Genomic DNA, 13,497 nt, shown 5'->3' with positions numbered 1-13,497 from the left:
AAGCAACGGGTCTTAGAGTATATATTACAATCTTAGATCATTAAGTAATGGATGGAGTACGCTGGCAAATGTTCTAACTAAACTCTCTGCTGATTTTGGTGCGGGGAGGGTAACTCACACTATTGAAACACAATCACACATTCACAAAAATAATTTGTGTCACGAAAGTCGTAAAAATTTACGACCTTTTAAGTGACGAGTTTTTAAATTCAACTCTATCCCTAAGTTCATAAAGATTAAATTTGTATTTCATTCCAAGTTGTCTCGTGGGGAGTGCGGTTCAATATCGCGTTCTAAATTCAACTTTATAACTTAGATCATAAAGATTAAATTTTTATTTCTTTAAAAGATAGTCTCGTAAGGAATGCGGTTCATTATCGCGTTTTAAATTCAACTTTATCTCTTAGTTCATAAAAATTAAATTTGTATATTTTCTTTCCATGATAGTCTCGTGGGGCCGCATCAATGATCGAGTAAACATGACTCGATTATTTGTCTTGATCATATCGCTAAACGAAACATCGACGATTATTAGAAATTGCATTTAATTAGAAATGTACGTTAAAAAAATAAAAAAATATACACAAATGAAAGGTTATTCCATCTTTTTTAATATTCGACATGTTTGAATTGCTTCTGCAAGACTTGACAGTGCAAAACGGCATTTTTAGCGGAGCACTCGCAGACGTCCTTTCGATGGTTTACGAATACGCAGAGTGTTTGTAATCGATTCCGCAAGTAGTTTTTATGAAAGCATAAGATTTTTCGATTCGAATAATCTTATACCTCGGCAAAAGGGGAAACGCCTGCGAGTGTTATCCATTACTTAATGATCTAAGATTACAATAGTATAGAGCGCGTGTATTGCACAAATTGCTTATATTACTTGCTCTGTGGTTCTGTGCATAGGACCACCCTGTACTAAGACCCTGTAGGACACGTACAAGGACCACCATTTGAGAGGACAGCTGATTATCAATGTCATTTGCATAATTGACAGATGACACTTGACAGCAGATAGTAGTGTTAAAAAAAATAAAATGCGTCAAAGTCACATTTGTTTCCCAATTTGCGTTTATTTACAAATATTAATAAAAAATGTTTAAATAGAATTAATGATTGAACGATCTTACCTGTGATATTTTTCTATATTATGTAGGTAGTATCATAGTGCAACAAAAATGTCTGTTCATTGGAGTTCAGAGATCATGAAATGGGAATACAGAGAATTACAGGCTACGGCTATGTCCGTTGATTATTCAGGCAATAATGTGCTTTTAGCTGGGCGAAGATGGCTAGCGATTAAACAGCTAAGCATTGATGATAATACCGGGGACATAATCAAAAAATATCCTCGGCATAGTAAATACGACGCAGCAGGTGCTGAATGGTGTCAGACATACCCTGGACAAAAATTGTGTGCCATAGCGGTATGTAACCTAAATACAGAATAACTTCTTTCATAAAATTATTTACAATTTATGAATTTGTATTTTGTGTTCCAGAGTAATCAGCGAGTAGACATATATGAATGGCGAGCAGGCAATGACTTGACTTGCATATGTTCATTGAAAGGTCACACTCGTGTAGTTAGTGACACGCATTTCCATCGGCAGGATCATAATTTAATAGCCACATGCTCAATAGATACATTTACTCATTTATGGGATCTAAGAGATTCAAGGAAACCAGTTGTTTCACTTTGTGCTGTTGGTGAGTTACAAAGTATTATTTGTTTATCTTGTGCTATGTACTAAAATCTACATTGTATTGAGTATATCAATATTATTTTTAAAACTATAATAAAGGTTTTTATTGTTTGTTACAGCTGGTGCTTCTCAAGTCCAATGGAATAAAGTAGCTTCACATATAGTTGCCACTGCCCATGATGGTGATATTAAAGTTTGGGACTATCGTAAAAATTCAGCACCCTTGCATTATATATCAGCACACCTTTGTAAGATTCATGGCGTTGATTGGAGTCCTCACCATGAATATCAACTAGTCACTTCAAGTCACGATGGGAGCATCAAATATTTTGATATCAATAATGCTAGGAGGCCAGAAAATGTGATAATGACTAATTTTCCAGTATGGAGAGCTATATATACTCCGTTTGGTAGTGGGTTATTGACAATTGGTGTGGGGTGGGGAGGTTTACCCAGGGTTGAACAAGCTGGTGTGATTGGAATATGGATAGAAGGCACATTAACTCATAGGCTGGCTGGGCACACTGATACTGTTCAGACAATGGTGTGGAGGCCCAATACCCTGCCTTCAAACTATCAATTAATAACATGGGGGAGAGATCAAACACTAAGGATATGGACAATGCATCCGTCCCTTCTGAAAATGTGTTCCCATTTTCTTCCTGATGATGTAGAGCATGAAGAAGATAATATTAGTGATGGTAAAGAAATCAGTTGTTATTTTAAGTATTTTTTAATTTAATTCTATCCCATTTTTGCAGTGTGTAGCTTTTTTAAACGGGATAAATTCTGATTGTTATTGAAATATGTAATTGTTAGAACCTCTTTATTTTATTACACAGCTTTTCATCTTCAATAGGATGGACTGCACATGTTATTATTAATTGTCAATGGCTAAAAAACTAAATTCTGTATAATAATGATGCATAATTTTCTTTGCTTTTAAATGCAGTCATATAATTCTAAACAAATTGTTTCAGCAGCAAGCTATGCATCTACCATAAGTTCAATGAATGACATGTCAATGAATGATAACAAAGGTCAGGAAATTCAAATGGTAAGTTAGTTTTGATAAGTGATATTCATTGACATAGTTTTAATTATTGAGAGATATAACTAAACAAACACTATTATTAATAAATCTTTATTATTAAAACAATAAGCAATCCATAAGAAAAAGGTAATAGTACCATCCTATTACTATTTTTATTATTGTAATGGCAAGAAAACTATCTTACAATATCCCTAACACATCACTTTATAAGTGGAACTTTTTTATTACTGTGTGTGTATACATAGCTCACTTGCACCTACAATGCCTTTACAATTTCGTTTTTTATGTTTTAATTTGATTATGGTATTTAAAGTTAGTAAAAGTGTCATTATATGGCAATAGCTTATTGTTGCGGACAATGGGCTAGGACGCGACATGGACGCGTGCAGTTTTAGAATATTCTAGAATATCAAGCACGCTTTCATAAATTAACAATTGCAAGATAAAAGCTTGCATCTTGCGTAAACAATTATAACCGTGCCGACGCGGACGGAGCGGCAACGTCGCGTTTTGCGTTTTTCGTGCGGCCGTGAACAATAGGCCTAAGCTATACAAACTTTAACTGTTAAACTAACTAATAACTGGAAAAATAAAATTTATCTTTACAGAACAAAATTGTACATAAAACACCTACCTCCATAGATGAAGAATTTGAATCAATAAGAGAAATGGCCAATATTGAAGTAACAGATATGAATATTGAAACTCGCACCTGTCAGATACATTCAGAGCGCAACGGATACATTGCAAACTTGCAAGTTACGTTCCCGAGAAATGTGACAGAACAAACAATACCAAAGTTCTCATGGTTATCGGGAACAAATGTAGACAGCGCTACCACAATAAAAATATTGCAAGCTATTAACAGAACTGCATATCGTAAGAAGAAAGAAGGCCAAAGATGTTTGCTGTATTGTTTGAAAACTTTGGCAACTTCAATAGATGAGGTATGGCTCAAAGTTGTTCAAAAAAATCAAAAACATCAAGGAAATGATAATTTAAAGTCATCGAAAATTATCATACAATAAAAATATTAATCAATTTATATTCTAGATTCCAGTGAAGTCATCCGACGATTCAGATTCAATGAAATCAAGCCAAAGAAGTCAGTCTGAGAGTGAAAATGCAGGTGATTCTTGCATCCCATTCCCTCGTACATGCAGCGCTAAATGGTGCGGTGTTAGCACACTAGTCGTATTCAATAGACCAGCCAATGCCCGGCGGTTATCTCTAAAACACGAGAGTGGGACGCCAAGGTCGATGTCGTCCTTATCTCTGACTCCAGGGCTGTTTGGAACTGGGTACAGTTCTGTGTCTCCACATGCTACAACTACTCCTTCACCAACAAACGCCTCCGGTTTCCCACAGCTGCACCATAGGCACGCGTCGAATTCTATCACTACATTCTATTTTCAAGATCGTTGGGTAAGTGAATTTTCGAGTTAGCTTATTCATTTGTTAGGGCCCTATCTAATTAAATAAATGGAGAAAAAACGAAGGTAAAATTTATGTAAATGTCCTTTTAAACTCCTTGTAATGTTACCTAGCAAAATATTTCGCGAAATTTAATTCGACCGATTTTTGTCAAAGCGTTCACACATTCACAATGAATAGTTCTGTTACATTTATTATCAAATAAAAGCTCTATTACATACACAGAAAGCTCAAAGTCGCCGAGCTGGCAGTATGCGCAGCCGCGGCAGTATATCTGGCTGCTCATCGCCTCGAGTCGTCCTGTACTCAGCTGACAGTTTATTCCTACTAAACAGAACACTTGCCGAGAAGTATATTATCAACCCTGACAATCCAGTTGGTAAGTAGCTTTGGATATCTCAACTTTGCATACCTTGTTGTAGGAATTAAATATGTTTTGTTTCGAAAACTTTGGGGAAAAGCTACTCTTTGATATTCATTTATGCCTGAACTACCGAACGAATTTGCGTGGATTTCGATTTCAAATTTAGCTATCTCTTCAACAATATCGGTCAATTAAGGAAAGCTGGCATGTTCACAGTACTCACACTTATGCAATTTCACTTACAGTATGTTCAAAAATAAATGCGACTCTAGTTTCATTTTAGACTTGAATTGTAAAATGGTGCGTTGTAGATAAATATATGCAAATATAATTATGAAAGCTCTCATAATTTACCTGTAAAATTATATAATTTAAAAGTAAATCAATTGATGAACTTAATTATTTATTCTAATAATAATCAATTGGATAAAAGTATTAATAATCATTCAATTATCAAATAATAATTAAATTTCAGGTCATAAAAACAATACAAATAACACGTGTACGCTCACTCCCAACACACGGATGGTTGTTTTGATAATGATTTAAATAACGGACGTCTTCTGCAGTTGCGGAGCAGACTTGTCCTGACTTTGGTCGAGTAATATACAGTCGAGTTTAGATATCTATCTAAGAAATATTATATTTGTAGTAAGTACGTAATACCTACCAATACGCGCTAACAAATATGTGTTACATGTTTATTGTATAATTTTCACACTATTGGTTTTCTTAACTCAAACTCAAACATTTATACAATTAGACTTCTTCTAGAAGCACTTTTGAATCGTCATAACAGTTTAACAGTTTTTAACATTAAATACTGTAAAATAGTCTATAATTCTTCGATTTACTGTATCACAAAATTCTTCATAGATTTTTAGGTATTCGTACTACACCAATTACATCACCCTGTATTTATAAACAATTGCAAAATAAAAGCTACACATAGGCCGGGAGATACTGACACAAATTTCGGGTCATTTGTAACAGAATGGCGGTTCTACAGGGGTCTTATTACGCAATGACAAAAAGAAAAATGATGGTCAGAACGCTGGTACCGGCGGACTAGTCGCGTGGGCGTTAGTCGAACTCGTCGTATAAATAGCGAAAGTCAAACGATTTGTAACACAAAAATTTTAGAATTTACCGATAGCCCATAAAAAAGATGTAGGCGGTAGTGACTAGTGTCATGCCATACTTTTCCGGTGCAACTTACAGCCCCCCATACCGACGCGATGCGTTGATTAAAAAAAAAAACAATTCAACCATATTTTGTATCAGGCTAACTTTTGCACAGGTAATCATCATCGTGCAGACATTTACGAAAATCGCCATGCCATACTTTTCGGACGATTCCAAATGGCCACCATACCGCCGAAAATCTGAAAAAAAAAAATTTTTTTTCGCCAAACAATTTGTACCAGTATTGCATTTGGATTTTTGGAGAGTATTTGATAAAATGTGACCATTATTATATTTGCCATACTTCTAGTAGGGGGAAAAAGTGCTGCCATACTTGAAAAATTAATTTATTCGTCACGTTGCAAAAATACGACTGTACAATACGTAAAATAATTTTTTACAGTATGGGATCATTATATTCTGTTTGTTTGTATACAATTCTACCTAGAAAAAAATATCGCAGATTGCAAACATGGGGCGGATGATTGTAAGACTTAAGCCAAGACGTAAAAAAAATGAAAAGAATTGGCGATTTGTCGTCGTCGGTCGGTCGGTTGTTTGCTGTTGACCAGTACGGCATTTTTGGAAAGTATATGATGCAACGTGACCATTATTATATTTGCCATACTTTTAATAGAGGGAAAAATTAGTGCCATACTGCTACAAATCGTTCAAACTACGAATAAAATCTTACAATAAGAAAAAAATCTTATACACATTCGCCACCTCCCACAGGTATGGCATTATCACACTTCTATTTATAATCATTCAGGAGTTGTTGAAAAAAAAATGTAGGGTGGTACAAATCGTTTGGCGAGAAAAAAAAATTCAAAAATTTGCACATTTTCCGAGGTATGGCGACTATTTGGAATCGTCCGAAAAGTATGGCATGGCGATTTTAGTAAATGGCTGCACGACGATGGTTACCTGTGCAAAAGTTAGCCCGGTACAAATGGTTGAATTGTTTTTTTAAATCAACGCATTCACGTCGGTAAGGCGGACTGTAAGTCACATCGTAAAAGTATGGCATGACACTACCGCCTACATCTTTTTTTAAGGGCTATCGGTAAATTCTAAAATTTTTGTGTTACAAATCGTTGGACTTTCGCTATTTATCCGACGAGTGTGACTAACGCCCACGCGACTAGTCCACCGGTACCAGTGTTCTGACCATCATTTTTCTTTTTGTCATTGCGTACTAAGACCCCTCTAGACCGCCATCCTGTTACAAATGACCCGAAATTTTGTGTCAGTATCTCCCGGCTTAACATGTGCAATGTGTAAATGTGTTGACGTTCCAGCTCTTCTTAATATAGGTATACTAGAGAGGGAATGAAATGGCAAGTTAATCGCATATATTTTTATTTTGTAAACTAGCAATTGAGTAAAATTTATGCATATCATAGGAGGTATTTGATGGGACCCTATTTCACGATAACTTCAACAAGTATTTTAATTTTTAAAATTTTTTGCGAACATGTCCAATTATCCTGCCTTTCTACACAGGCAAGTTCTTTGAACTTAGCCTAAAACGGGTGCCACTTATACTTTTTTGTTTGGCAATAAACCTTTAACATATGTATGTATAATGTATACTATATAAGCCTTTGAAAATGATAAGACATAAACGTTATCTTCTATAATATAAAAATGAATCGCAAAATGTGTTGGTAAGCGCATTACTCGAGAACGGCTGAACCGATTTCGATAATTCTTTTTTTATTATATTCCTTGAAGTACGAGGATGGTTTATATGTAGAGAAAACGTAAATATGTACCACGGGCGAAGCCGGGGCGGACCGCTAGTTATATATAAAAATGAATCGCAAAATGTGTTGGTAAGCGCATAACTCGAGAACGGCTGAACCGATTTCGATTATTCTTTTTTTATTATATTCCTTGAAGTACGATGATGGTTCTTATGTAGAGAAAACGTAAATATGTACCACGGGCCGGGGCGGACCGCTAGTTATTATTATATATTTTCATTTGTTTATATGTATTATATTTTCATTATCAAGCTTTTGACACTGTAGATGATGATGTGCTATTGGGAAAGCTTGCGAAGATGGGATTTACTCCGAAATTGATAAAATTCTGGGCCTCCTATATGAAAGACAGACAACAATATGTCGACTATAATGGCTGCGAATCGCAGTCATATTTCACTAGATCAGGTGTAAGTCAGGGTAGTAACCTCGGTCCATTAGAGTTCACTATAATGATTAATGACCTGTCAGACGTCCTCACTTATGGTCAGTGTTTGCTATTCGCAGATGATCTGAAATTATACGCCGAAGTAAGAAATCTGTCAGACTGTGAACGCCTACAAAATGATGTTGCTAGGATCCTTCATTGGAGTAGTCAAAACAAGCTTCACTTCAATCCTAATAAGTGTTCGGTAATGAGTTTCCATCGTACTCGGTCTCCTCTCTTGTATGACTACAAAATAGGTCCGGTCTCAATTCAGCGTATGACGCAGGGTCGGGACTTAGGCGTTTGGTTCTCTGCTGATCTAAGATTTCGTGAACATATAATAAAAACATGTAAAACGGCATACAGGAACCTTGGATTTGTTTTGAGACAGGCCAAAGATTTCACTAACATTACAACACTCAAGGTCCTATATAACGCGTTAAGCTTTGGTCTGGTGATCATGACGCACAACGCTGAGGTATACGGTTTGCGATGCCGGACACTCAATCATATGAAAAACGTCGACAATGTTCTCTTGTTCCGTCGCAGTATGCGTCCGCGGCGAAGGGCAAGCGCGGTGAGTGGGGAGGTGTACTCCCGCACAGCGCGGCGTCATTCTCGATTGAACGCTGCGGTGTGCGGGTATGCGTCACGGCATATATGAATGCGACAATATGAATTTTTTCGAGGACAATTTAATAGAATTAGTTTGCAGCTATCCTTCTTTATAAAAAAATAAAGACAAAAAACATAGAAGTTTGATAATTACAGCAAAATTGTTCATGTTCACGTCTACCTTGGTAGCTGCGGCAAAATCAACTGACCACCTCTCCGCAGGGACGGTAAATGCTGCGTCGTGACGCTGCGTTGGGGCGCATACCTCAGCGTTGTGCGTCATGATCACCAGACCAAAGCTTTAGTAAGAAGTCGGAACACAATGCAGCAGTTTGGGCTCCTCATGAGGACAAATATAATTTAATGTTGGAGAGAGTTCAAAATAAATTCATGAGACATCTATATTTAAAATTATATGGGGTATATCCTTTTTATCCGTTGATGTACCCCACCTTATTTGTATTGGGTATGGTGGGGTACAATAAATTGAGTGTACGGCGAGATTTTTCGCTTGCCGTCTATGTAATAAGTCTTCTTCGTGGTAGGGAACAGAACTCAAGACTACTTGAATGTTTGAGTTTCTGCGTCCCCACCAGATTCGCGTGGAAGCGGCACCGCTCACCACTGTTGCTTGTGCCCACAGCACGAACCAACCTTCTTGCGAATACACCAATAGTACGGGCGATCCGCATCATAAATGAAGCGCACGAAAGAGCGGACTTATTTTATTGTCCTATGAGTGAATTCGCAAGGGTGATACTACAGTTAATCTGTTATTCTTAAAAAAAGTTATTTAAATTTTCTATTTCCATGTTGATTTTTGTATGAATATTTTCAATTTAGTATTTAAGTTAGCTAAGTTTATATTGTATAGTAAAGTGTATCTCTGTCGCATTGGGCATTGTCCTGTAATGACATGTGATGTTTTTTAAATAAAATAAATAAATAAATAAATATTTTCGCAGAAATGTGTGAACACAATGCCAAAGTATCAGCGGACGAAGGTGAAGAGGAGCTATCGCACACGTGGACGCTCGCGGCGCTGGTGGCGAAGGCGCTCAGCGTGCAGCCGGTGGACCACCTGATGTCCAGCGAGGAGACCATGGGCTGGGCGGGGCATCCGCTGTGCTGTAACCTGCTGCAGACTCTGTGAGTAAGAGAATTAAAAAAAAGACGGGTTGCACTCCGGGAGTGCCGGCAGAAGTGAAAACTTGATTATAAACGTTCAGCATGTTTGATATTTTGGAATGGTATCCGTCTAATACGCATGGAATATAAGGGCACAAAAAAAAAGCCTTCTTATGCTTTTTCGATCAGGCCACGTGTCCTGACGCGAGTTTAAGATTTTATACCCAACGCCGCTAAAGAAGTTTTCACTTCAAAAATAAAAAATTAAGCGGCGGGATTAGAACCCGCGTCTTTCGCATTGCGGGGCGAAAAATAAAGCATTTTAAGTGTATGTCCTCTCAAACTAAATATCAATTTCTGTGAGTATCATTTTGTGAAGCTGTGAAATTAAGACATAGGGCATCTTGATTTTCGACATGGCAAAAATTAAAAGCTCAATGCAAATATATCCATGATTCATTTGCAATTAAAATAGAAAACGATGCGATTTATTGGCAGTGTTTCATGCCAATCATATATTCAACATCATCTTTAATTTTGTTTTTCAGAATATCACATTATGCCAAATCACTCGATCTACAAATGGCGGCCATGCTAACTTGTGCCTTTGCGGTATTCAACGACTCAAGCAGTTCCAGTTCTCAATCCTCTATTAGTACGTCTAGTTATGTAAGTTAGGAAACATAAAACTATCCAATTGAGAATTGAATGTTTTTTCAAGAATACATACTTTAAACTTTACCTTTTATTTTATTCAATTTTAAAATTTTGCATGTTCAATATGAACTCATTATAACTTTTATTTTAGGGTAATAATACATCACCGTACAACACAATAAACCAATACAGCGAGATAAGCGCTGACGGTTGGACACTGCCAAGTATATTGCGTAGTAACTCGTGTTCTGAAGCGGAAAATTTAAACACGGACTATTCTCTTATGAAGTCTGATAGAAACTCTGCCTGTGTGCTTGACGAGGCGACTGTACATCTTTACCATTGTTTCAAGAGAACGTATGCGGATGTTTTACATCGATGGCAGTTGTTATATAAACGCACTGAGGTGAGTAACTTGTAAATCTATACTTCTATACTATCTATACTAATATTACAAAGAGGAAAGGTTTGTATGTATGTATGGTTTTCAGGCATAAACTACTGGACCGATTTTGATGAAATTTAATGTATAATATACGTTTTTAAGGATTATTATACATATTATGTTACCGGCAATGTATTTAATCCGGCATTGTATATAATTCCTAGTAAATGTATGTTATTCCGAAAAACGGTTGGAATGAAATAAATTATATTCGTCACATTATCTAGAAAATCTATACATTAAAATTAGGTAGCGCATCATCAATATAATATGTACTGGACATTTACTAACTTGCTTTTCAAGAAATTCGTACCTTATTTTGTTGAGCCATTGTCACCTAGTTAGAAAAGGACAAGTTGGCTTGTGAACGCTCTCACTCGGACCGGTTTTTGCGCCATGGTGCACAGTCTAGTTAATAGTATAACGTCTTTGCCTAAATCGCTTGTTGCTTCGCTCCTCGCCAACTTATGTTTAAGATGACGTTCACGATGCGTTGTACACAACTTGTGTCCTAATTTTTCAGTCAATGACAAATGTTGGTAATCCTTAAATAATAATTATGTATTGACCCAGGTAATGAAGTTGGTCCATTGCAAGTACGACATCCAGTACGAAGGGGAAGCGTGGGAGTGCGGGCGGTGCGGGGCGTGCACGCGCGGCGCGGGCTGCCCGGCGTGCCGCGTGGCGCTGCCCTGCGCCGTGTGCGCGCGCCCCGTGCGCGGGCTCGCCGCCGCCTGCGCGCTGTGCACGCACGCGGGACACGCAAGGCACATGCTCGCCTGGTGAGTGCCCGCTCTAAAGCGATTAAAGCAAATGCTATTTACATACCCTTAGGGCATTGACAATGTACTACGTACTAGAGAGGACATCGCTTCTACACTTTTTTTAACACGAGTTAGAGTCAATCGTCTCAAACTCAGTTTTTATTTGTTACATTAATTAGTTTTAATTGATAAGTTTATTCATATTTTTTTAATAAGTTATACAATATTTATTGGTACATTGATTGGTTTTAATTTTTAAGTAATAAGAGGCAGAATATCTACAAACTGTATGACTCACTAGCCGCCCCGCGCCGCCGCGCTTGTCGCACAGATTTTGTTCGTGATGCCCTCTCTAGTAATAATACCTCAATGCCTTAGGGCCGATTTTTTAATGCTTGGATTAAACTCATCCGTCCAATAAAGTATTACACAATAATATTAAAATATCACGTAAACTGTCAAATACGGGCAATTAGAATACGTTTTTAAAATGGTAGTTTTATACATTATTCGACGAATAAGTTTTAACCAAGGATTGAAAAATAGATTTTAGAAGAGTACAGATTTGAATCGACGTGCGGATGTTTTTACGCACCCGCGCACGTAGTTGCGTCTTGTGGATTTAGGTGATTGGATAGAGCCCCACATCACGCAGCATACCTACCGCGAATACTTCTTATATATCGTATGTTATTCATATCGATATGCGTAGAAAACACGTAAAATCACATAGAATATGCATCCTCTCGCGACACATAGGTTTGAATGAATCGAATCGGAACGACGTCTACGAAAAGCTACTACGCGCATTACGCATGTTGTCCGTACGACGATGCAGTCATGCGGTGCATACCATAAGTACGCGCATGGTATTAGGATGATCACCTGGCGCCCCTTGCCGTCAGAAATTATTTTTATTGCATAAATAATTATTATGTAATACGGCATGCATGATTCAACGTTTCGTAAAATAATTACGATATTAGTCTTTTGTTCAGATTCAGATTATACATGCAAAAGTAACTCTGTTTCTATATTTATTCTTTGCGCTTCACATAAATAATAGGTGCTTTATAACGGCACCAAATATGAATCTATATTACTTGTGTGTATTTTGTCTTGTGGAAATGCGTGTTTAATTTTTTGTTCATTAAATTTGTCAAAAATCTCCCAAAATCTCCTTCCCAGATTCTGAAGACAGAAATCAGTCACTAAAATTATAGCTATTTCCATTCATTTGCTTTAACTTGTCAATGTGGACTATGGTTTGTTCGGAACAGCTATATAACGAAATGACTACGACAGTACGACTGTTGTATTATATCTACAGTTCAATTTATCAAGTATATCCTATAATCTTTCAAGTTGGATAAAACTGCTCATGTGCTTTATTTAAAACGGTTCAGAGTATCCACAGCGGACAAACGTACGTGGCATGAAAATTATATGCAATATAAACAGATTGAATAGTTCAAATCAGAGACTTCTCCTGTCCTTTTGGGCTACTTATCCTTTCTCAATGTAGTAGCTTGCTAAATGTCTTCGACTCTCCTAATGTTACAAAACGCACGTTACTTCGTGTCTCTTAGAATTATTATTTTCTATCTACGTTCTTAATTTCTATCCAACATAATATTTTGGAAATTAAAATCATTGTTTATTGTTAATTAACGTTCAAATATTTATTATAGGTTCGCGCAACACGATACTTGTCCAACGGGGTGCGGCTGCAAGTGCGTAATGGAAGGAAACTCGGGATGGAAGGGCGTTAAATACGGATGAAAATAATTTTGCCTGCCTGCCTATTTGTATATTTCGTTTTAATTTATAGCAAAGCTAGAGGAAATTATATAAATATTATTTATAACAAAGACTGTAACATAAAATTTTACACTGAATAAAAACATCTCAACTTTCAATCAGAACTTTATTTAACAAACTTCGTA

The 13,497-nt window shown here is 36.8% G+C and overlaps 1 protein-coding gene across 2 annotated transcripts; it reads left to right on the top strand.

Annotated features, from left to right (window-relative positions):
• Positions 1–1,024: 1,024 nt before the first annotated feature.
• Wdr59 (WD repeat domain 59) lies at positions 1,025–13,470 on the top strand. Of its 2 annotated transcripts, none has more exons than XM_089702706.1 (12): positions 1,025–1,430; positions 1,506–1,713; positions 1,829–2,410; positions 2,693–2,766; positions 3,372–3,710; positions 3,817–4,188; positions 4,423–4,576; positions 9,523–9,706; positions 10,234–10,354; positions 10,494–10,748; positions 11,361–11,569; positions 13,243–13,470. In XM_089702706.1, exons 1-12 carry the CDS (start codon positions 1,182–1,184, stop codon positions 13,331–13,333), a joined length of 2,838 nt encoding a protein of 945 aa, XP_089558832.1. In that variant the 5' UTR covers positions 1,025–1,181; the 3' UTR covers positions 13,334–13,470. The 2 variants fall into 2 exon arrangements, with proteins under 2 accessions (XP_089558832.1, XP_089558821.1); XM_089702695.1 differs by having other exon boundaries at positions 2,690–2,766.
• The last annotated feature ends 27 nt before the right edge of the window (positions 13,471–13,497 follow it).

Source organism: Colias philodice, chromosome 2, assembly GCF_061535455.1.
Source record: "Colias philodice isolate Cphi_HAF_F1 chromosome 2, ilColPhil1 Martin Lab GWU primary, whole genome shotgun sequence".
Taxonomy (NCBI): Eukaryota; Metazoa; Arthropoda; class Insecta; order Lepidoptera; family Pieridae; genus Colias; species Colias philodice.
Note: the sequence above shows the minus strand (reverse complement) of the source record. Positions and strands in the feature narration are given on the sequence as shown.